The 25,940-nt window shown below is 41.3% G+C and overlaps 1 protein-coding gene across 2 annotated transcripts; it reads left to right on the forward strand.

Annotated features, from left to right (window-relative positions):
• Nucleotides 1–1,055: 1,055 nt before the first annotated feature.
• LOC137133257 (protein FAM124A) lies at nucleotides 1,056–25,150 on the forward strand. 2 transcript variants are annotated; one of them, XM_067516702.1, is made up of 4 exons: nucleotides 1,056–1,301; nucleotides 6,087–6,118; nucleotides 17,465–18,240; nucleotides 23,656–25,150. In XM_067516702.1, exons 1-4 carry the CDS (start codon nucleotides 1,225–1,227, stop codon nucleotides 24,466–24,468), a joined length of 1,698 nt encoding a protein of 565 aa, XP_067372803.1. In that variant the 5' UTR covers nucleotides 1,056–1,224; the 3' UTR covers nucleotides 24,469–25,150. The 2 variants fall into 2 exon arrangements, with proteins under 2 accessions (XP_067372803.1, XP_067372804.1); XM_067516703.1 differs by having other exon boundaries at nucleotides 17,474–18,240.
• Nucleotides 25,151–25,940: the final 790 nt, after the last annotated feature.

Here is a 25,940-nt window from a genome sequence, read left to right on the forward strand (position 1 = left end):
TCTCTATGTATGTTTCCATAATATAACTTTACACAAGCTCTAAGCTTTAACAAAGCAATACATACAGTATTTAACATTATAAGACTGTTGATATTTTTCCTAATAAATCTAAAACTGCACGAATACAAGTACAAATTATTGCTTCATCCAAAGGGCAGGTTATCATTTAAATATCATGTATGGCAATCACTTTCATGTGCGTGTTTTGCTGCAGGTTTCTAGCTTAATACCAGAACAGAAACAGCGTTGTCTTCTGGTCAGAAATGTGATAACGCTTGTTGCGCCCTTCTGGGTTTGCAGTGGTGCTGTATTACTTCATTTACCCTGCTGACGGAGCCAAAGCAGTGCACTTGGTAATGTAACTTTCAGGTTCTGCTCGACAACACCAAAGCATAAACATTTATTTATTACAGCCAAAATCATCGGTTTGTGGCTAAATTATTACGTACAGCTGCAGAATTATTACACTGTATTGTTTCAAAGTGAAGAAGCTCTGGGGTTGGAGTAAAGAAGCAATAAAGAAATAATAGGCATCAAAGAAGCAACAAAGTATTAAATCCGTGTGACTTGTCTTTTTATAGTCACAGTAGTTAAAAAATAATGAAGGCTTTTTCAGTGCAACAGGTCTGCAGTTGTAAATGCAAACAAATGCAAACAAGCTGTTTAGAATTCATTTTTGCCCTAGATGCTCTGCAGAAGATGAGTGTTGAAACAGTCTACAGAGTGGTCTTCCTATAAAGCAATAATCTGGCAAGCCAGAAGCTGTTCTTTGCCAAATAACGGACCCATAAAAAACACACAAAGAATACATTGACTATTAATAAATCCAATAATTAGACATATTCTATAAAAAGATTCTATTAATTAGTAGAACCGATTTGCAATATAGATCACCCCAAAATGTAGAGCTGTAGAAGTGGGCCTATAATATAAAAGGAGAAAAAAGTAAATGTATTCATGAATAAACAACCTATTCTCCCATTCTGATCTACAAGCCTCACTCATTTTAAAGGTGCTTCATTTCTCAGATTTCCGGAAGACTTAAAGGCATCACCACAGAGCGCAGACTGAACTCTCCTCCTGTTGCTCCAACTAAAACCTGAACCCTCACTGCGTGTTCAGACCCTCTGTTCACGTTTAACTCCCCTAACCAAGCTCTGCCCTGTTTGTAAATGCGCTCTGTTTGCTTGTGTCACCAGGACTTTGAAATAATGCAGACATCTGATGCTCAGAAGAACTTCTGAGATGGAGAAAAGCTCGGCGGAGGATGACTGCGTGGATTCGGGAGCCGAGACTGGAGGGTAAGTGAAGCCGAAACCATGAGAAATGACAGATCTAAAGGTTTTACATTATATATTCGAGATTTTTAAAAGAGATTGTATGAGGCATTGTATTGGTATCTCATAATAGCGTTAAACTCTTTTTTTCTTATTAATAAAAAAATATAACTAGGTAATAAAATATTTTGTTAATAACTATAACTAACACAAGTTGTTAGTCCAAATTATATTTCTCAAAACATGATGGACGGTGCATTTAATAATAATTTGTAATAATATGCCGAAATAAAGCTTGTGTACGCAAACGTTGAGAAAACGTGTTACAGGAGCTAAAGCTCATTAGTACGCACGTAACGCAACGAGCGAACCCAAACAGAACACAGCTGATGCAGTTTTGATTGTACGCACAGTGACACGTACTATTATTTGGGGACGTAGTCGTGTAAGTTGGCGGATATTCGAGGTCCCAAATCTCATAAGTCTATTGTTTAACAGTTGGCACAACCAAAACGAGCCGCATAACGTGAGACAATATTTACACCGAATTCGCAGATATAAGTTGGAATATTATGCTCACATTCTTGGATAACATCCCTGTGCCAAATGACTGATGTAATGTGGGAGAGGGGCATTTGGACAGTGGAAAGTTAAGTCCTAATCTCCAGCTCATTTGTTAATGAGAGTACACCCCCACTGTAGAATCGGGAGAGCTAAATGAATTACTGTATTGTTTACTCTGTTTTCAGCATTTAACCAAAGATGTGCCTCCGTTTCTCCTGCGGTATGTCACTGCTGATTGTGGTGCTGTGGTAGTGAAAGTCTGGTGCTTGTGTTTGTGAGTGTGTTTTAAACCCTGCATGACCCAATACCCCTTTAAATACATCAACAGCATTGTCTTCATGCAGTATGCATTGTAATAAAACCCCCGGATCATATTTGTTATACGTCCGTTTAACTCCAGGGATCATTGTAGAATAAAGAAGAATATCAGTGCGAAATATAAATACGATGGTATTGTGACACCTTCAGTCAGGAATCTAATATGTAGTACTTGGGTAAAAGAAAGACAGATAAACAACATTAAGATGACATATCACATATCATATCAAGTACATAACTCTTTACAACCACAGACAGAAGTAAACATTACACAAGTCAACACAAGGCCATCTTTCATGCCCGTTTGTTCTCCTAACATCACATCCAAAGCGTGGACAATCATATATCAGTACGTCAATGATTTTGTGGTAACCTCAGATAATGCTACACTTTTTTCTATTTTTCTAATGTGGAGCTAAAGAGTTGTTCTTCTTGCATAGAAGTATAGAATTTTTTTTTTATGCTGCTTTCAAAGGTTGGAGCAACAATGGTCCTTAATGGATCTTTAACTGTAGTGTATTAAAAGTGAAGTACTTCATTGTAGCAGTACTCACAGTAAAAGTATGTAACTCTTTACAATTTTGGTCAAATTAAGTGAAATTGTCCTCATGTCCCTGTAGCTGTACATTCAGTGTGTGTGTATGCAATGTAAAAAAACAAAGTGGTAGGAACCGGCTAATAAAAGCCAATCCGCACCAGGAGCTCTCCGGCTCGTGCACGGTGGAGGAGGACTGGGGAGTAACGGGGCCGTTACATCTGGCACACTAGAGGTCTGAGTATCACAACATCATGGCACAGCCAAGATGGCTGCCAACCAACCAAAGAGGAGCAGGTCAGAAGAACAAAAGTTGACAAAGAAGTTAGATGTATCTGGGGTTGCAAGGCACAATGACAGGCTTGTCCGCAGACATTCAGCAAACTTACTAGTTGGTTGTGATGTTTGCAGCTGGGGACTGTGGGAAGAGAGTAGTGAAGTCTGGATGTGTTGTGTGTGTTCGAGAATTCCACCGTGAGCAGTGAGCTCTCATTCAGTCAATCAGTCACAACTAGCCTTCAGTTCTTTTGGTCCTCGTACTGTAAATCTCCTGCTAATGACATTTTAGGTGATGATGTGCTTGAATTTTAGGGGGTGTAGTTACCAAAAGAGCACTGAACAGGAGGAGTTTTTATTTTTAATTTTTTCGGCAGCTAACAGGCTTATACTGGACTGCATTATGTCCAGAGTTTTATCTGCGCGCGAGGGGATCAGAATATTAGGAACATCTTTGGCTGGCAAGTTCAATGCGGGGAACGCTAGGAAACTTGTGTTTAAAACTGGTGCAACTCCTACCGTCAGCCCACATCGGTCAGTATAAATCCTAATAAAGATCTTTTCTGAGCATAACCAGATCTTAACTCCGGATGTGTCATATATCATCGTTTGGAACATAATGGAGCATTTGTTACTTTATATTTAATTTCTTTCCATCTTCATCTGTTCTATATCCTCCTTTCCATCCACACGGAACCGTTCCACTCTTCATGGCAAACAAGACTCGAGAGGCCATCAGGTCACTCGGCAGTCAAACTGCATGACCTGGCTGCTGCCTGTCTGCGCTTCACTTTGTGTTTATTGTCTTTGGACGGAGATGAAGCGAGACAGTGCAGCCAGACGGGGGACTCCAGGCGAGATACTAACAGGCACCGTTGGGGAACTGCTGCCAAATGTTCACACCCAAGAGAAAAATCAAACCAGACCTGCAGCTACACATGTGCACCACTGCACAAACGTATACTTCCAAGTCTATTCCAACCATGAAAGGATTTTCTTGTCTTTTTTTTCCCCGTTTTGTCATTTCCGTCACTGCAGGCAGGGACATTGAGTTTCCCTCTGTGTCATTTTCCTGGAACCTTCTTGTCATTTATTATCTGCTCTGTATATTTGGATGATGTTTTGCTGCCAGCATTTTCCCCATTACCTTTCTCTGCTCACCTCTGCTTCTTGCCACACTTCCATCCATTCCTCTCTCTAACCACTAATGACCATTAGATGGATTGATAGCCTCCTGCAGCAGGAAACAGACTTGTTCCTCTGTTTCCTGCTGTCCTGCAGCTCTAGAGACCTTATTAGTTTATAGACAGAGTCATGGGGAGGGTGTGTGTAGTGGAACAGTGTTGCCATCTGACTCCTGTGGGATTAATAATCTAAAATAAAAAAAAAAAATCTAAATAAAAGGGATTGAGGCCACTCTTCCAGCTTCGACTACTGAAGAACCCAGGCAGCCGTAGTCTGCCGTCCAGTCTCCTCGTTGCACAGCCACTTGGTTTTTGAGAACGACCCGCTCTGGGTAGTATCTGCCATTTTCCTCTAATTTTTTAATGACGGATTCGATTGTACTTCAAGAGATATTTAATGACTAGTAGACTTGTATGGTCAAAACTTTTCAGATACATGTGTATTTACACTGCGATCCTTTCTTAACACATTACCTGCACTCAGGTGATTACCAGCACTCACCTGGCTGCAACAGTGATGTTTAGAGTTACATTTAATGGGGGGAATGTTTATGCAATCCCTTATTTTCAGTTTTATATTTCTTGTTAATTTAGATTACAATGTAGAAGTTTATTTCCACTTTGAATTGTTAAATTGTTTTTGTAGCACCAAACAACTAGAAGGTCTCTGGTTTGAATGCTGGCTGGCTGCGGCCTTTCTATGTGGAGTGTTTATGTTCTTAACGTGCTTGGATGGGTTTTCTCCGATAGTGCATGCGTGTTAGGTTAATTGGTGACTGTAAGTTGCCTGTGGGTGTGATTGGTTGTCCGTCAGTGTACTGTGTGTCTCTGTGCGTTGGCCTTGAGATAGAGTGGAGACCTGTTCAGGCTGTACCCCACATCTTACCCAGTGAGCTTCAACCAAAAATCTGTGCTGCTAACAGTACTTTTCTGTGAGTCTGACTTCATGGAAGGCGGTCACCTCTCCTTATCAAGTTATGTTTTGAAACATATTTCTACGTAACAAATTCAAAACAGTTACATTCTGTGAACGGTTTCTTGTTTGAATATCCTACACACAAACAGATATCTAAACATAAACCTTTGTGTTGGTTAGGCTATGTGCCATAGCTGTTTCCTGAGGACAAGCTTTGCCCAGCACAAGTGTTGGCAAATGGAACCCACCGTTATTCCAAATTGTAATTTTAAATATAAATTTGGTATTTTCGCAGTGTCATGTAATTGCTGAATGTTTCCAGGAATCTGTTTACTCTTTCACCAAGACTGTTGCTGACATTCACAGTATTTCCGACATAAACTGATTGCAAGTGCATTCACATAATTATTTAGATATTTTCTGATGACGTCCTTCATTGTTGTTAATACTATTTATATAATTACCGCTGATGCATGAACTCGTAGGCAGCATTTTAATATTGTGATATGTTCAAATCTGCTTTAGATACTATTTGGCAGTTTATTCTCTAGCTCTGTATAATCAATGGAAAATCTTAATCTGCAAATTACCAACAAACAACCTGATTTTTCCGTGAAATATAATATGATCCAGCACAAGAATGAAGTAGAAAATAGAAACAGACAATTAAAACTCAACTACATGAAAGCTGTACCTCAGTATAGTTATAGTATATCAGTAGTATTAAAAACACGACTTGAGTAAATGTCCCTGTGTTAGGTCCCTTCAGGCTGAAACTATTGCATTTTTTGTGACCTTTCCAGTTGGACCTCTCCCTGTGTTTAGCCAGATGTCAGCACTTTATTTGAAATAGGAGTGTGTCATCCTGTAAATCATGTTGATTGCACTTCATGCTGTAATATAAACTCCTGTCTCCTCTCTGTTTCTTGTCTTCTCTTTCTCTCCCTCCTCCTCCCTCCGTGTCCACATGGCCTCTTATCTTCTCTTTTTTTCCTCTGTTCTATCGTCCACTGCAGGTCTGATTACAGTCCCTTGTCCTCGACGAGCAGTAAGTAAACCGATGGCTACAGGAGACCGATGACTGTATCGCCTTAATACGCACTGACACAAAGAAAAAAAAACACTCACAGGAAGGGTTGTGTGTGTCTGTAAGGCCTAAAGCAGATTTTAAGGAGGATTCTTTTTATGCCAATAACAAGCTGCCTAACTGATTATTTTTTTCTTCTTCCACGACGTGTACCTTCACTTTAATGGTACACTAACACTACACATTTTGCAGATTTGAGCAGCAGTGAATAGTTGTCAGTTCATATCATTATGAAGTGAATAGCATTGTGTTTCATGTGGAGGTCAGATGAAAAAAAGACATTTAAAGGCGTAACTTGGAAAAACAGACTTTGACAGAATGTGGTTATTTTCTGAGCTTTAATAGACTGAACCGATTAAGGGGCGAATTCAGGCTCTAGTTTCGGAAGTACGTTCTCTGTTTTCCCAATATTAAAATAACTGCCTGTTTTATCGCAAAGAATTCTGTCTGAATATAGCTAAAGGTCTTGGGAAGGATTTCAGTATTTACTCTTCGTGTGCTATAGAAAAAAACACTACCCCCTAAATCTCATAATTCATTTCAATAAATCACGACCCTTGTTTATTGGCAGTATTTGCTGCCATTGTCTCTTTCAGCAATAACATTTAAGGATGGATTACTGAACAGTCCTACAGCACACAGGCCTGATAGGTCAGGGGTCCCATGGACCACAGCTTCTCTTTGTAATAACTCAATTAAAAGACAATCTCACAAGGCAAGAAACAATACAAACCAAAATTGGGACAAACAGACTAAATGACCAAAGACAGACTCAAATGGCACAAACTGTCCAAGAATGGATGCAGAATCATTAAAAGCAAGTAGAAAATGCCCAGGAAAAGACACAAGGTGACAAAAAAGTAACAAAAAAAATGGACACACATGACTACAGACTGTCAAAATGGCTCAACTGTTCTCAGGGGCCCATGACATCATTGTACTAATTGCGGATAGGCAGGAAATACTGTATGAGGAACATGCCACTCACACAAGTTAATGGGGTAATACAAAGGTGAACAGTACAACGAGCAGTTACCAGACTTTGTGCTGTTTGTTGGCAATTGTCCACACTAATTTAAAGATATGGTCAAACTTAGCTGTCTCTGCCACTAGTTTAACTTTGGCTACTGCTCAAAGAAATCAGCTTGACTTTATGAGTTACACACCAGCTACTTCATATTGTTTGTGTGGTCGTGAGGGCTAATAGTGCATGAAATATGAAGATTCCACTTGCTGCCTAGATGGGGTCTGCTGTATGTGCATGTGACTGTGAAGCTCTGTATTTGCAGAGGTCGTGATATCTATTAAGTTTGGTTGCCAGGTCTCCAGGCTTTTCACAATAGGAGGATTATATTCAATATTAGCCCATTAATCTGGTCTACAGGAAGCTGCAAAATCCCACCCACACCACACCCTCAAGTTAGGATGCACACACACACACACACACACACACAGACACACACACACACACACACACAGTAAGGGATTCAACAGTGTCTGGCTTGGTCTTCCACCTCTGTTTCCTATGTTACTGCTGTAGCAGATAAACTTTTGCCCACTATTGTCTCTGTCTCTGTCACTAGTGAAGGTCAGGGTGAGAATAAAATATGGAAAACATATTGTCAGCAAACACAGGAACTTTAAATACAAAAGGTGTGTGACCACCAATAGAAATACCTATTTGAGGTTTTTTGACTCGACAAATAAGATAATGAGTACTTGCTGTATATTATTTATCTGTTTTTTCACTGATATTTTTCTAAAACTCTTTAGTCTTTTAAAAACATGCACAACCCTCAGACAGAAAGACAAAGTGAAAGAAGCCCCATTAATACATTTGTCAAGCCGAGGCTCAAACTAATGATCACAGCTGAAAGGACTCGACAGAGGGATGCAAATTGCTGTGACGGCAGATTTTCCAAAGATGTGAAAGGACAAAATACTCATCTGTCGCAGCTCTGCGTGTGTGTGGCTGCTTGTTTTGTCCTTCGCTGACATGTCCATTTGCAAAGGTGCGTGCACCATTAGTCTCCCCTGTCTCCTAAGTCACGGACGTATATTTAGGTGCTGGCAGAGAGCACACATTTGTGCTTATACAAGTGGTCTTATCCCCAGACCTTTGACCTCAGCTCAGACCAGCTCCAAGCCCCCAGGAGACAGACTGATCATGTTAAAACAACTGTACTTTAGGTTCCATGTAATAGTAACTGTAGGAATTCAAATGACGTAGTCTGTGTTTTTGACTAAAAGCTATAAAAAGGTGAATATAACTCAGAGTGAAATGCCATTTGTTTAGGACAGTGATTCTCTACTGATACAAATGAGGATATGACAGTTGTTACAAACAACAGTTAACTCTAACAGAAAACCCACAGGCTGTGCACTCACATTACATTACACCATTTCTGCATGAGGAAGAAATATCAATAAAAAAAGTCTTCAAAGCCTTGAATTTAAACGTAAGCTGCCAATAAAAGCTGCATCCAATCAGAACAGTAGGGGACAGACTCGGGGAATCCTCCATAGATCAGTTTGGCCTTTGCAGCCTTCAAGCTAGACCATGTCCTTCAAAGGATGCGACCCCTGAATTGAGACACAGCTTATTATTACTCTTTCACGCTGTCTGCAGCTGGTGTGTGCAGGCAGCTTGGGACATAAATAGGTTTTGATTCAAGAGGCTCCAGCACTCAATCACTTTCTATTGGTCACGGCAGACAAGTGTCCATTCATGCATGAGTGACCTGTCATCCTGCCCCCAACTGTTTTCTTGAATGTGTACATGTACGTAAGGCAGAGGAGGTCACATGTCAGAGTAATAAATGATTTTCGGCCAGATGGGAGAAATTTTTACACTGCAGAGGTCAGAGTCTAACAACTGTATGATACTGTGTAGAGATGCATACAGATGTACTAAAGGAGATGTAAACAGACTGGAGGAGCAGTAGCATTACTTGTCATGTATTACAAACAGATGTAGAGTCATGAACATTTACATTATACACAGCGTCCAAACGAGAATTACTTTTAAGATGGAAAAAAAAAAACTTCCTCAGAAGGAATGAATAAAATAAATGGGCCTCAGTGTAGTGACCAGTTCAGCAAATCTTTTATATCACAGACATGGAGATGGGATTGATAGCAGTCTAACAAAAGCCTGGGAGTTACCAGCAGATGTTCGCTCGCTGAGACATCCATATTTGGAGGCACTGTTGTATCTGACCTGAATACTTTTATTTTACTGAATGTTTTGTGCATTAGTAAGCAATTTGAATCATCTCGTGGACTCCACCAGTAGCAATGAAAGCCTTTCTATAGTGAGGTAATCCCAGACCGATGGTTTCAGAAAACTATTGGTCGTAAATGCTGTGGCCCAGGTCATGTTGATGAAGTTGATCATAGTTTTTTCATCATAAAATGAAACACACTGGTCCGTCTGTGTGTGTGTGTGTGTCCAGTAATGCCTGAGGCTTTGGTCTTGTTATTTCGGCTGAGACAGGCGGCAGATCAGCGGAATCAGGAACACGTGTACATGCAAGTTTCTCAACTCTCCAAAATTCATATGTGACCCACACTTTTGTTTTCCAGCCAGTCAATTAAATATTTACTGGTGAAAGAGCAGGAGCCTATGAAAAAATCGACTTCCTTCCCTGAAATAATTCAAGTTCTGCTGTGGAGTTTGAGTGGCAATTAGATGTGCTGAACACCATATGAGCAGACAGACAGATGGAATCCATAAAGATGCGTTCTTTTCATTTTAATTTTTTCTAATTTTAGGTAAAGGTTCAGTCGGAAACCTCCATCCATTATTATTTTCTGTAGTAACTGTGTCGCGGCATCAGCAGACCCCAGCAGATCCCAGCAGACCCAAGCAACAATGAGCAAATAAATTATATGTGATCCGTGTCCTGCTTTAATTATATCCTATAAAGTGACTGTGTTTACAGTCTTTCATGCAGTTTCTAAGCGATAGCGCTCATATAACTGGGATTACATCCAGCACCCACATCCACTAACTTCTGTTTCTGCTTGTCTCATTACGTAGTTGGAGGTTTCTTGCGTGCAATTGTGTCTTTATGTTGTTTCATTCACTGTAATAGAGAGCAGGGGTCATGATTAGCAGAGTGTTTACAGTGGAGATGAGTTTGTTAGATGTGTGTTGCGTAAAAGTCCTGCTGGGATCTTTCTTCAACTTTTCAACTGAAACACAAGCAACTGATTACAATTTTTGAAGTTTACACGTGATATCTTTGCAGAGGCCACAGTCCCATCGTGTGAGCTACAGCCTCTTTAGAGAGTATTCTCACCCCTTCACTGAGACCTCAACACATGCAAATAGACAAAACCCAAGCAAATTTTAAAAATAAGTTGAAAACACAAGAAGAGAATGCAAAAGGAAAAAACACAATCAAATACACAAAGATGCTGCAAGCAGCACAGATTTCAAATATTTTGTTAAACCACTAACTATACATCTATTTAACTAAATCATGACATGGCTCATTTTCCAACACCAGTCGCATTAGTAACTTAATATGTTACCATAGCAACAAGTTTGTCCTGGCCTCTTCAGTGATGCGGCTGTTGTCTGCAGTTTTTCCTAATTTGCTCTTCTTTTGCCTGCTGTAGTTGGTTGAGCTGTCAGGGCCACTGTACTTTATGCACCTGTGTCTGCCTTGTAAATTTATACTGAAATGGAAAAATTGCTATTTTTTGCTTATGACAGTAAAAACATTATTAGCAAATATATGCAAATAAATTCTAAATTGAAATCTCTAATCTTTACGAAAGTATTCACATCCCAAATTCAGTACTTTTTCAAGCCCCATTTGCAGCAGTCTTGTTGAATAGATCTCTCCAACCTTCTCACACCTGCAATATTTTTCTTATGCTTTACCTGTACTGGTAAAATATTTGAGCATTCTCTGACTCTTTGCCTTTCATCAGCGCAAACGCTCTCAGACAGAGGGGAAGATGACGCACTAGTCTGCGTTAAAGGGACAGCGCTGAGTATCCTTTTACATGCCAAACCCCTCTCAGTGATGTCTGCCAAGACACTTTCAACAAAGTCAATTTGAATAGCACCTGATGGGTCAAGGACCACCCGTAACAGCTCAGTGCACACACACACACACACACACTCCTGATGCTTTGTTCCTATACGTGAACATGGCATATGGGATCCTGGCTGTGCTGTAAGGCAGCTTGGATTAAGTGTTACCAAATGTGCATCCTCTGAATTGAGATTTAAACCATGAAGCTGCTGAATATGCTGCAGTCAGCTGTTTGCATATGGGATAACTGAGGCAGTTCTGTCTGTCAGCCTTGTTGTGGGCCGTTCATTATAATGACTTAATGAGTGTGTGCTCAATGGGTGCACATTGAAAGGCACAGGGAAGCATGTTTTGTTGTTTTGGCTCTGCACCACAGCACAACTGTGTGATAGAGGTTAAAGGTCCAGGTTCCATTAATATTCAGTACTTAAAGCCTGTAGTGACTTATGTTGAAACAAACTTCTTTCATGTTGTCATTCTGGGGTATCATTTGTAGAATTTTGCGGAAAATAATGAATTTGATCCATTTTGGAATAAGATTAACATAACAAAATGTGCAATAAGTTAAGCGCTGTGAATACTTTCCGGAATGCACTGTATATTACATGCTGCTGCCAATGTTTTATCTATTGAGGTCTTTTCTGGTCGACCCCATTTTGGTTCATGCCTAATTATTCTCGGGTATTTTGCGATCAAGTCTGACTATCTGAGGCCCCATTTTGCAAAACGATTTACTGCATGCATGACTCGAAGACCTCAGGCTTCAGCGATTCAGGTTTGAGCTGAGGGTCTTTAAATCCGTATAAATCAGTATATGAATTACATTTTTAGAGTACGTGATAACTATGTGATATCATCAGATTAAACATTCATAGTAATTTAATTTGTTGCAGTAAAGACATACAAAACAACCAAACAAAAATGTCCGTGTCCAACTCCAGATTGAGTGAGCGAAGTAGACAAATAGGATCATGGCATCTTCGCCTTTTCAGCTTGTTGTCCCTCTGCAAAGCCGAGCTGCTTTGTCCAATGTCTGTGCAGACTTCTGAATGTCAAATGACATCCAAGAACTTGGACTAGCTGTGTTGACTGGCTTCGGTCTGCTCACTAAGCCTCCCCTTCTAATCTTCTCCTAACAGCAGTCTGTCGTAATCGATCTAATCTATCTAATTCTCAAGTTTAAAACTAACAGCAGTTTTAAGCCAAAAATAGTGGCTACACATTATAGTCTGATTTCTTTTATCTTCTGCGTCACACATTCACAGACCCTTGCATATTTTGCTCTGGGAAAGAAAGTCAGCAGTTCCCTTTATTTTCAAGTCCTGCCTATGTTGCACTTTAAACGAAACAGAGCAAAGAAATTATAAGTCCTGTTGTGTCTTTTACACAACAAAGTTAAAAGGCATGTAAACCTTTAATGTGTCAACATATGATGTGTAGCCTAAAGGGTTCATCATGTGCAGAAACGCAGACTTGCAGGTTTCCCTCGTGAACGTTGGGATGCGTGAGATCCAGCTGACGAGCAGATACTGCTGCATGAAATTTTAATTTAAGCTCTCATATCAGAGAAATGCAAAGAAATGCATCAGTCATCACTTGAATGCCTCAGTCACTGTCAAAAGAATAAGATAACTAAAGAATAAAAATCTGTGCGCCTAGTCTTACTTAGTACTTTAATTTCTTAAAAAAGTTCCATAACATCTTGAAAAGCGTTACAGTAGTTTTTTTGGCAAAAGTTTCCCAAACAAATGACTGTTGAAGATTATTTTCATCTATGGATTAATGTGTATTTGGTCCCTAAAAAAGAATAAACCACAGTTTGTTTGGATTCAGACATGATCTGGATTTACAGAATTTTACAATATACATAAGACTTTACATGTTTGGTCTTTGGCACCGGTCAAACTGACATATGAGTCCAGGCACTTTTTTCTTAACCAAATGACAAAAGGGGCCCCCGTTTCAAATTTCCTCCTTCAGTTGTTTTGACTCACACTGAGGGGCAGGGAAACTAAAGCTGTGACTGTGGTACTTACACACACACACACACACACACACACTGAGGCCTTAGTTGAGTTTTCAGTGCTAATCACTCTCATATGTGCAGGGGCCACTGGAAGGCGTGTTGTTTTATCTCACATCATCATCTGTAGCTGCGAGCATGTGTTAACACTTAAACACAGAGTGAAGGTAAAAGTCTATGAGAATTAGAAATGACAGGCCTATCTCTAAATGCACAATCTGGTTGCAAATTGTGTGTGTGTGTGTGTGTGTCTGAGCATGAGCGTTTATGTCATCAGTCTACTCACTAGTCAGAACATCAGCTTCAGCTTGAAGATTCGAGTGGATTAACAGCTTAGAGACACACTCCTTCAGAGCTTTACTAACAAACTCTCGTCTTTGCTTCATCAGACTAAGGCTTAGTCTCTACGTACAAGGTCTACAGGGTACTTCCAGAGTTGTATCCAAAAGCTTCAAGTCAGCATCTTGTGTGTTTAGCTGCTGAGTGAGGTTTCTGTTATACTTGTGAGAGATGCAACTGTGAATTTTTTTTTTTCAATTTGAAAGAAAGCAGGTCAAGTGTTTCAGTAAATACATAAAAAAACAAGTCACCCCCACTTAGCAGGTTATTAGGCACAACAAGCTAAAAGTAATGCAGTCTAACCCAACAGTCCTGGAATACATTTTCCCTTTATGAAGGTGATAACGTTCAGTTTTTGTGTAAGGTTTTGATTCAGCGTTATTGGTGGATGTTGGCATTTGTTATACACAACTAGTTAACGGATGCTTCGATTATTTTGTCCACCCATTATCACCATTCTGAGAGCAGAATTCCTTAGAGGACTGCTGTATAAGGCTGCGTTAGAGTTTTAGCCTAATGGGGGGCGGGTGTAGCTCAGTTGGTAAGGCAGTCATCCACAGACCACAGGGTCAGTGGTTAGAACCCACAGCTATATGTACGACTATATGTCAAAATGTCTCTGGGCAAGACAGTGAACCCCCAACAGCCCATTCCCCTCCCCAGCTGTGCAGTGCTGGTCCAACCCCGGTAGAAATATGGAAGGGTTGCATCAGGAAGGGCATCCGGCGTAAAAACTGTGCCAAATCAACGTGCAGACAATGATCCGCTGTGGCGACCCTGAACTCACGGGATAAGCCAAAAGAAAAAAAAGGTTTTAGCCAAATAAATTGGCAAATGTCTTCTATGAAAAACTCGGCATAGACACATTAAATATTCCATGCAAGCATTTTTGTTTATCTGTTAATTGGCTGTATGAAATATATGGTACACATTTATTTTTTGTGCTTTTACTGTAACAAAATTAAATGAGAGGCACATGATAAAATATGGCTTGAGGGATAAATGACCACAGCCAAAAAATGCAGTGTTGGCTCAGCTGGTGACAAACCTGTGTGAAGACCAGTAACAACGATCACCCTGGATTTTCCAGATCCAGTTGGATTTCAGCGTCCACGTGTTTCAAACAGCAGCTTGAGTAAAGATATCAAATACCAGAGAGACGGACTTTGATTCTAATGCGATGAGGCAGAAAGAAACAGGTGTGTGGCCCTGAGTGTGAACCTCAGCCTGTCTGTGGCGTTGAGCCAATCTCAAATTCCTGTTTAATCCCTGAGACATTTTAGTTACAGACTTCTGAGAACTTTGTCTAGATAAACAAGCATAATATAAAGAGAGAGACAAGCGTGAAAAGGGATTTTTTAAAAATAGTGTACTATTATGTGTCCACTGTATATGGACTACTATAGAAAAATGAAGAGCAAGGGTGAGGGGCGTTTTTTCTAACCCGTCCAAGAGCTATGAAAACATCTTATTTCCAGCTCAATTTGCGTTATTGTTTTCATCAATTCTTATGAAGCAAGAGAACCTGGACAAAGGTCACTGTTACTTTGGCTTTCCTTAGGCTTTAACTTTATAAAAGTGAGAAATATATATAAATACTTGAGAAATCAAGCAGTCTCCGTATCAATACAATGTGCTGCACAGTAAACACCTTTACAGGTTCTTATCCCTGTGTTTGGTGTCTTGGTGCAGATTCATGTCAGAGAGACAGACTCTGATTGTAATGGGATCAGGCAGACGTTGAGGAGCGGGACATATGTGCCTTGGCATCCAGCTTAAACCTGCAGCTGATCATTGTTGATCCTGCTGTCATTGTGTTGAACTGACCCACAAGGTCACTGTGTTGTAGCTCTGGGGTTCAGTAGCAGCTCAAAGGCACTAGTTCTCTCAATCCTTGGCTTTTCTGTGTGCTTGCATGTTGTCCCTGTGCCCCTGTGCACGGGTTTCCCCCCACAGTCCAAAGATGCAGTTAGTGTAGATCTGATGACTATAAACTGCTCATCTGTGTGAATGGTTGTCTGTCTCCTCTGTCAGCCCTTTGATAGACCTCTGACCTGTCCTGTGAACACTCATTGTCTCTGGGATTAACTCCAGCCCCCCTGCGACCCTGAACAGGATAAACTGTACAGATTATGAATGAATGGATCCAATGTTAAAGCCATTTATTGAAACTGATTCCTTTCAAATGACCTTATCAAATCTTTTATAGTAAATGATGCGGGTCAATTGATTTCAAGTACCAGACGTTGTAAATAAAATCAACAATTAAGTCTCTTAGGTCTGCTGGAAGGAAATTATCCATCAGCAGTAAGGTTGTACAAAAACCTGTGGACACCACCTGTGAAAATATTTATAATAAATTTTTAGGTTGCGCTACAGTCTCAGTACCTCTGACGGGACATTCAAGTGTACCTCTACAAAAGTCTGGGCCAGCGACAGTTGCCCATTTAATATCAATAGAAAGCAAGCTGTGCCACTGTGTAGCACCCGCAGAGCACGACAGATTTACCCAGAGTTCAGCTAGACGACAGGGAAAAGTTCAGCAGGGCCCAGTCAGTCCAGAGCATGTCAATAACTCGGAGCTGCCTTAGGATCTTTAGAACCTATCAAAGCATGTTTTAATTCTTCAGCCTCGTTTAACTTAACTAAAAGAGAAAAATAATTTTTAGAAAAAACTTTTTATGGCTTTATTTTTAGCCAAATTTAACAGCAGGAAGCATCCGGCGAAAAAACTGTGCCAAATCAACATGCGGACAATGATCCGCTGCGCGACCCTGAACTCACGGGATAAGCTGAAAGGACAAAAAAATACAAAACTAAGAAGCAGTTAAAAGCTGACACTGTACCTATCGTCACACTTCAGTTCCATTCAAACTCTGTTAAAAAAGTTTGGGCATCAACCCACAAACTCTTGTGTATCATTCTGGACCCTGAGCTGACTGTGTGATTAATGGCCACCTTTTCCTTGTAACCTGATCTCAACATTTAGAAAATGTCACCTCTTTGGTCAAGTACAAACTGTCCTTTTCCAAAGGCCAGTGGAACTCATGAGACAGAACCTGTCCCTGTTTGGCCTCTCGGTCTCATGGAGCGATTCTGGCAACAGTCAGACAATCTACTGTGCCAGGGACAGGAAGACTGTGTGTCCTTTCACAGACTAACTCTAGGAACAAACGAAATAGGACAAGTCCCCTGAGAACTCATATAAAGAGAGTGGGAAAGGTGTTTGCAAAAGAAAGACTTAACATGAAGATAAGAACAGATACTTTAACTGTGTACATGTAAACTTGCAAAAATGACAACACTGGATAAATGTGACAGGATTTCAGGAGCAGTTTAGCAGTAATTTGCAGTACCTGTGCCAGTGTGCGCGGCTTTTCCCAGTCATGGGTTCAGAGGGAGGCTACACCTGAATGCATCGCTCCTGCTGTGGTCTGAAACAATCCTCTGTGCTGCAGTAATGATCTCCTAATGGCACTAATGAGACTTCACAGAGGAGCCCTGCTCCACATGGGTCTGCTGGTGAGGGGGGAGGGTGAGAGCAGAGAGCAAGATAAACAAGGAAACTGAAAGAAAGATGGAGTTAGATGGAGATGAGTGAAATGGAGAAGGACAAGGAGCGAGAGACCTGTGGGAAAGGAAAGGAGTGAGCCAGAGATGGGAAAACCATTTGTTTACCAAGTGGTAAACAAAGAAAAAGAGGGAAATACAATGTTAGGGAAACTTTGCGATTTACACTTAGTGTCCTTTAAATTTTGTGTGTCCTTCTGTAGAAAAGTGCAAAGTATAAGGAAGAGGATGTTGAGCATGTCTGAACTTCTTTCCTGTGTCTTTATCATTCAATTTCTTTTCTTGTTCTTTCTCCCTATCCTCCCTTTCCACTTGATGCTGCTGTATGTGGAGGTGAGTTATCCATGGGCGAGCTCCAGGATCCCTTCCTCGTCAGTGTCCACCTCATCGCTGACCCCGCCCAGGGCAAGCGTCTGCAGCGTGCTGCCGATGCTGTGTTGGCGTGGGTTCACCCTGAACTGCAGCTCTTCAGAGTGTCAGAGCGGGCCTCTGTCTCCTCGCGGCCCAGGTCCAAGCGCCATCAAAATGGCAGCCCAGCAGCTTCCTGCCAGCCGGCCTTGGCTGTCATCCTCTTCCTGCAGGAGGCATATGGTGGCGAGGAGCAGATACTGATGCTGCACCGCACTCTACAGAGGCCGCCCTGGAGGTACCACCACACTGAGAAAGTCAGCAATGGCCGGCGGATGCTACCCATGACACCATGCAGTCAGGACTTTTTCACTCTGTCTCCTGGCACGCCACTCTGGGCCGTGAGACAAGTCCACTACGGGAAGGAAATTGTGCGGTTTACTGTTTATTGCCGACATGAAAACTATGTGGACATGGTGCGGTTGTACAAGCTGCTGCTTCAGCGGAGGGTAGCGCAGAAGAAAGAGGACTTTTGCTTCTTTGTGGTGTACTCCAACCCGGATATGGAAATCCAGTTGTCGTTCAAGAGGCTCCCGCGCGGACAGTGTCCATTAGTGTTGGACTCAGCAGTAATGGAGGTTAGGGTCCAGGACGTAGGAGCACTGGTGCCCCTGCTGCCACACCCCTGCAGCCCAATCAGTGAAGTCCGCTGGCAGACGGAGGACTACGACGGAAACAAGATCCTCCTGCAGGTAATCCTCCTCCACCATCAGTGCAAATCTCAAACGTTTCCCATAGGCCAATGAACTGCACCTCTGATCCACAGTTGTTTTAAACAATCGCTCCTTTCTCAGAAATGATGTGTTTTCTTAGTCATGACAAAAAAAAAAAAAAAAAAATTCTGACAAATCTGTCAGTATGTGGTGTTTTCCTTTATTAAAATATGAAACTTCATCGATTAAGTCGTGCTATTTTAGTGCAGGGTTTCTCCTTCCAGATATCAATCTTGGGCTGGACGATGTATGCTCTATATGGTTTGCTTACTCTGTCTGCAGGCTGTACTTATGCGGGTGTATGAGAAAAACAAAGGAAAACCAAAGGCAGTTCCATGCATGTAGAAAAAAGGGAGAGGAAAGAGAAAGAAAGACGACACAGAGCGGGATGTAAAACAGACTCTACAGCCAAAAATAACCTCATGTACCACCACACAAAGGAGCATTGAGTCTAATAATTTGTCACAGCTTTGAATCCATCTAGCCAATCATAAATTTAGCCATCCATCCTGAATCCACTGTAAAAGGTTTACGTGCGCACATCTAGCGCTTCGCCGTGTCAAGTTGTCATTTAGTGTACTGTAAATATCCACCCCATGATAAAAAGTACACGTGTACTTACTGTGAGCTTTTCATACGAGAAAAAGTGTGGTGGAAGGCCAAGCCCACCACTTTGAGGAGTTTGAGGAGTTCATCCTAAAAATGGAGCTTCCCTGTCATTTAGAAAGGGTTCAGCAACAAATCAAACGTGAAAATCAAATATATTTCACTTGCAAGTTGTGAGAGAAACCTGAACCAATACAGGTTGGAAACACATTGAATTTGTTCCTGCACTGCAAACACAAACATGGACATTATAAGGAGATTGTGGCGGATGTTAAAGCATCAAGAGTAACAAACTCCCTTAGCTCTGAATTATTTGTCAGCAACTTTAAGTGAAGATTAAAGACTTGAATTATATCGTAACAAACACACACACACAGCTCCCTGTTTGGAGGGTATCCGTTTCAGGGGCGATATGTGTCTGAGTGGTGGGAGCTAAGTAGTTTGGATAGTTCAGTCTGCTTAAGCTGCAGTCCATTACTGGGATTGGAACATCCGAGGGAAACAATAAGCTAATCCATCATGACAATCGACCATATGCATGATGCTCAGCTCCCACCTGGCCTGAAGTCATGTGTTCGTCCACACAGTACGCGGCAGAAGTGAAGGGATAGCAGCATCTGATCTGCCTTTAGTTTCTGTATCGACATATTTGCATATTGTAGTATTGTGAAATAGACAAGCTGCTGGGCCACAAGGCATTTTAAGTTTTAGCTATTAAACCTACAGTACCAGGATTTAAGGCACAAGAGCTGGAGCATTTAAAAATATGATAGCAATGTTGCGTAGTGCTAGATTAGTGTAGTTGTGCTGCCTTTGTGTCGCTGAGGTCAGATCTTCGGCTGACCTGGCTTACATCCCGACAAAACTGAAGTTTGCATGAGTAAGGATCTGATCGTCTCTATGCCAGCAACCTCATTACTCAGTGTGCCCCCCTACCAGCTCACCAGCATGTCGTCCCCAGAGAAAACAGGACAGATCCTGTCGTGTCCTATTAGCAGACGGAGGCGTGCACGCTTCCACCCAAACATGCACTCAAAGAATTCTGGTAAACAATGAACGTGTTCAATCAACCTGCAGCCTCTTTGTGATAACAACACGCTCACAGTCGCCCTGCTGTGGCCCCCTTACAGTATCATTAAGTTTTAAATCACAGCCTGAGAAGCCACCAATAACACTTACGGCCTCCTTCTTTCCTGTGTGGGAGAAATAAGTATGAGAAATAAGTATGAAATACGTATTAAGTATGGTGAAGCTACTCCATGGCAGCGAGGGAGAACAAGGGAGACAAAGTGAAGAAGGGAGTGAGATAAACATAAACAGGAGGAAGTGGACCGGAGAGACAGAAACCGAGGAGAAAGCTGCTTTATAGCAGAACCAGCTTTAAGACACTGAGCAGGGAGAAAGAAGAACAATGGCTGTGTTACACTGACACACACACACACACACACACAAAAGCACTGGACTAAAATTGTTGTCTTCATGCTAAAGGATCATTTGACAAATATCTCATATCTCTACATTTTTTTAGACTTTTGCCTCTTCTCTAGTGGAATATACAGTTTAAATAAATAAACTCAAGCTCCAGTTATTAGCTTCTGTTAGACCTTTCAGCTCTGTACCATGGCATTTGTTTAGTAAATCCACCTCGCTCAGATGTCACCATGTGACCGAGGTACCCAACTTATGTAGCTCACATGAAACAAATGGTCATTATACACAGGTAACAGGAGGATACCTGAGCAAAAACCATTCACTGCAGGGCAGTAGAATAAAAGCTCTCAAAAAAAGCTAGAAAGTGGCATTGGAATAATACAAATAATAAAGTTTGTGTTCACAGGCCATAAAACAAATCCCAGTGTTGACACTGTACAGGAAATACGTAGAAATGGTCTGCTGTTTTTCCCCTTTTTAAGACAGAGCCAAGGAGCATCACACTCAGTCATAGTCAACAAAGTGGAAGTTGATGTTGATCTCACACAGACATTCACATTGACAAATGTCCTGTTAACCAGCAGAAAAATAAAAACACTCTGGTCGGTTTCATGTTTATGCAAAACTCTCCTGCAACTTCCTATGCACTGAAATCTGAATGCACTGAAAGGTTTTTCTTTGCTCTTTGCTCTGATGTTTTCTCCTTGATTGCGATTTTTACTGCCTTGTAACTCACTTGTAAGTCACTTTGGATAAAAGTGTGGGTGAGATTAGAGATATATTTAAAAGCTAAAAAATACAATTGAATATATACAGTATGTGTACTATGCAAATATTTCTATAATGCAAATTATATTACTGTGTAAGGCAATACAGTTGGTATAGTAATAATACAACTACAATCTAATACAATCCATAAATTCTGTTTTTACAAGGTTCTAATTTTTCCGTTTTTTTAAGTTGAAACTGTCAGAAAGGTGATAAATCTACTTTGTGTTTCTTATTGATGTCACAGTGGGTGGTGGATTTGTACTGGAGTACATTATAATAAGATACAGTAAAATGAATGAGCCCGAAACATTAGAACCACCTTTTAATATAATGCACTCCAGTATGACTCCACTACCCACTAAGACCTTAATAATAACCAGAGAGAAGAATTATAACCTTTCTGACAGTTTTAACTTAAAAACTGAGAAATTATAACACTGTAAAAGTAGAATTTATGACAGAGCTGCTGTGTTGGGTTGGATTAAGAGTGTACAGTTTTACCGACTAAAGTGGCCGATGAGTGTATATGTTGCCAGTTGGGATTTTTAAAAACTTTAAAAACTTTAGAGGATCAATGGATCAGCTTGTGAAATTTGAGGCAATAGTAGAAAAAACATGTGCCGACGCTGTATGTCTTATATTTTCATATATAATAGGAGCTGGTGATCGATCTCACATTTGAATCTCCAAATATAAATTTTCTTATATGTCAAGTGTTAAATGAATTTCTTGTGTCATCACTAGTTACACATATTAACTCCAGTAACATATTTCATTTCTAATCTACACTATGTGCATTTTATACGTAGGATGTTATAAATCACAGTTCAGCTCTCAGGAAACTTTAAGATTTGCTGCTGTGATATTTATAGTTGTTCAATCAGAGCATATGGAAAACTGCAAACTTCCCTCCGTCATCCTGAGGTGGCTGTGTGGAAATTTAATGCTTCTGCTTGTGTTGAGCAGACATCAGAACAGAAACATGGAGAAGCTATCAGCATTAAGATGAGCAGGAAAACACCAGAAACTGAACTGACAGAGAAATGAAATAAATACTGCTACAGCTGCGCCGCTTGTTAAAGACGAGAACATTTCCACAGTTAAGTCAAAACACACATTTCCAGACATGTTATTGTGGATGTTTTTCCCTCTGAAGAGTTGCGGTACAATCTGAGCACAGATCTTCAGAACAGCACTCTCTGTGTTTGGGGATACTTTGGTCCATAAATGAAGGTGGGATACATGTGGGGCTCCTCTACGTGCTGATGGCTTCTCCAGCTGCTGCTGTTATTCAAAAAGTGGCCAGGCTGAGAATAGGGGGCGTCTGCAAGATTTTTAAAAAAGCCTCAGCTTCCTCTATACCCCTTACGCCTTGGCTTTGCTGGCTGCACGTTGCGTGAGGAGCACTTGGTTGCTGGAGAGCCCTATAGAGGGAGGTCAATAGTCGTGAATGTGCACCTCCTTCCTTTGTTTCCCCTGTGGCCTCGTATTTCACCAAATCTACAGAACATACAGTGGGATAGTTTGTGTGCTCAATGCAAACGTCCCCCTCTACAATTGACAAAAATGCAATTATCTTTCCCAGTGTTCACTCCCATTGCATTGCCAGTATGAACAGGAGGAATGATTATAGCTGCCAAACTTTTAAGTGTTCAAATTATTTCCTGACTGTTGCTTTAAAACACTGTTATACTCTTGTCGATGGGCTAATAACAAATTTGACAAGTACATAACACTGTCTGACCTGGCAATAGAGGATAAATATTGGCAAAAATAATACAAGACAAAGCAAGACTGTGAATATGGATTCCAAATGTGCCATGTAACAAAGCCCTCATTGTAGCTAGAAATAGTCTGTGCCTGTCGTGCTAGAAACCAGAAGGACCTGCTGTGGACACCAGCAATGAAGGAGGTTGTCAGCCTGAAAAGAGCCTCTCTCAGCCCTGCTTGGTCCATGGGACATGCAGGGCTTAGCTAGAGATGTCACTGTACATTCAAAACACTTTGAAGAGCCCTTTGACATCAGCTAAGATGCCCTGTGTGTAGGTTTAGTGAGGAAGCTCAGTGCAAACTACAAGTGACATATACAGATAGAAAGCTCAACAGTAGCAAGGCACCAGGAGTGAGGGGATGCTGAAAACTTGAAGGTTAAACCTAAACTTAACAATAAAAACCCACTTTCATCCAGTAAAAATGTTCCTTTATTATCAGGACTAATAAAAATTGTCAATGAGTGTACTTAAAAAGTTACAGTAAAATACTGAAAATTATAGCATCACACTTAATAAGTAAAAAGTAACCTCAAATAAATTTTTGATGAAGGCGCATCTGCACTATCTCAATGCGCATTGAATATTATATTGATGAAAAAAATCTTTGCCTTTGCCATTTCAAAATAAGGGATGCAAACTTTTGCGCCCTACTGTGCAACCTTGAAACAAGTTACTTGCAAATTGTAAAGAAACTTTTTTTTATTTATTCTAAAATAAGACATTCAGGCTTTCATGAACTTCCCCATTAGAATATCCGATGGATAAATGAATACATGTAAATGTTGTGATTTGTTTTCTGTTCCTTCCTGCTCAGGTCCAAGGTGCACACTTCCGACAAGATTCCTGCCACATATCATCCACCATTACTGAATCAGCATCAACTCCATCCACCTTCACCCGCAGCGGCGCCTCTTACAGAAACCGTCGGTACCACCACAGGGTGACATCCCGTCCCAGACCCCACGAGACCTCCTACAGCTCCCTCCCTCTGGCCTGTGAGGAGCCTGACGAGCAGGAGCCATGGGCCGACCGGCCCCATCCAGACAGCTGGAGGGCCCAGTGGAGGGGCCACCGGTCCAGCTCCCTTTTCTCTCTACCCCACCTGGGCTCGGCCAGCTCCCACTCCACATGTTCTTCTCCTGGACCTTCTCTCAGCCCCCACCACAGGAGCCACTCCCTAAACAGGAGCTCCTCTCTGATCCCACCCTTCCGGCTCAACGTGGACGCCCTGATCGGGGCAGAGGAGACAGATGTGGACACAGGGAACAAAGTGAATCCAGGCAGCAGTGTGGACCTCACAGTGGTATCTGCATATATCAATTCCAGCCTGCCACAGGCTTCTCGTCCATTATCTGCACCACCAGAAGACATAGGACCCTGCCTCTTTCCTGGCATCCCAGAGAACTCCTACAAGGCTGCCACACTGGGACGGACTCCTAACCGCTTCTGCATCCACGGCGATCCGCCAACATTAATGGGGCAACATATTCATGGCACCAGTGCAAACACAAGTGCGTCTCCGTCAGTGAGCGACGTTTCCATTAACCAGTCAGACAGCTGCAGCATTATCAGTGCACCAATTAAAGAGGAGGACAAGGCCGAAGAAGTCCAAGAATTCTACATTTGAACAGTTGCAACCTGAGAGGACCTAATCACACATCAATGTCAACCTTTTGGGCTGGGAAAGTTGAAAACAGCTCTTCTCTGCCCACTGGTGTCTCTCAGTCAAAATACAGGCCAGTGGAGCACAGCTCAAAGTGTATTTCATGTCCTTGTGTATTTGTAAATTTTGCAGTTTTGCATGTAGATTTGAGCTTTGCAAATGTCAGGTCGTACAAGTAAGTGAACACTTAGAGGACCAATCACTTATTTGTGTACAGATCCACTATGCAATAAAATTATTTCTCTTTCAAACATCCTACACACCCCTACTTGTAGGGAATTGCCGACCTTTATTGTGCATTTTATTGCAGCAGTTTGTGTTTGACTGTGAGCACTTAACTTGACTTAATTTTATTTACACACTCAGTTGGGTATTGTTTAGCTGCAACAGTCCTGCAGTAAGAGTTTATTGCTGAGAACAGAGAATACACAATAATTACTGCATTTATACTGAAGTCAATGAAGACTACGAGAGATGCTGATGAGAGCAGGTTACAGTCTGTGAGGCTAAAGCTTCAGATATAGTATATTGAGAATGCCAGTGAACCACCGTGGAGGCAACTTAATCAGCTTATTTCACGGAGTAAAAGCCCAGTAAACTAAGGGAACACATTTGGACACAAACACTGAATAAAAACCTAAAGCTGCCTGATGGCTCGCTGTGTCGACTAACTGGCAACACTCCCAACTAGTTAACCCAGTTGACAGAGGTAAATGGATGGATTGAGTTTCTACTTCTTGCGACAAACACTAACCTGAAGACTTGAAGCGCCGTGAAAACTGGGTCTGACTGGCAGCACCGTTGGATTCTCTTTATCTTGAGAGCTGTTTGTTACGCCTCAGGATACTACTAAGTGCTCAGCTGGGGAGCAGTGAAGGCCAGCACCTTTGGTGTTGCCCTATACTGGCCTGGAGTGCAACTGCAAATGCTCACATACTAGCTTAAACTCTAAATGTATCACAGGTTAAATAAAGTAAACATTATTTTAGTTTTTGGACTTTTTGGTGTGGAGGAACTTGACAGTAAGATGATATACACAGACATATGCAGCAACCAATGTTCATATTTAGAAGTTCACTCTAATTTGAGCTTTAGTTTGGTCTCCAACAACTCCTGAGAAAAGAACATTAGTCCTTTCAGCTGTGAATGTTCAACTTTCTTTACTAGTATTTACTATAACTTTGCAAGATGTTCAATGCTGCACAGCTATTGTATTCATACCAGTCTGACTTTAAGCAGCCCCCTGCTGCTGGAAATAAGGCTGATGGCAATGCTGAGACTGCCCTGAAATCACTCTGATGTAAAAACCAAAGTAATGAGTGAAAAACTAAAGAAGAAGAATTTCTGAAAGTCAACAACCAGTAATGAATATAATGAAGTTGACCAAAAATCTAGTGATGCAGCCCATTTAACGGTTTTGTTTTGGAATCAGAGGC

Source organism: Channa argus, chromosome 9, assembly GCF_033026475.1.
Source record: "Channa argus isolate prfri chromosome 9, Channa argus male v1.0, whole genome shotgun sequence".
NCBI classification, from domain to species: domain Eukaryota; kingdom Metazoa; phylum Chordata; class Actinopteri; order Anabantiformes; family Channidae; genus Channa; species Channa argus.

Coding starts and splice junctions, on each gene's coding strand:
- LOC137133257 (XM_067516702.1), top strand. CDS start 1,225: ATGCTCAGAAGAACTTCTGAGATGGAGAAAAGCTCGGCGGAGGATGAC. Junction 1,302..6,086: donor TCGGGAGCCGAGACTGGAGG/GTAAGTGAAGCC, acceptor CGTCCACTGCAG/GTCTGATTACAGTCCCTTGT. Junction 6,119..17,464: donor TCCCTTGTCCTCGACGAGCA/GTAAGTAAACCG, acceptor TTGATGCTGCTG/TATGTGGAGGTGAGTTATCC.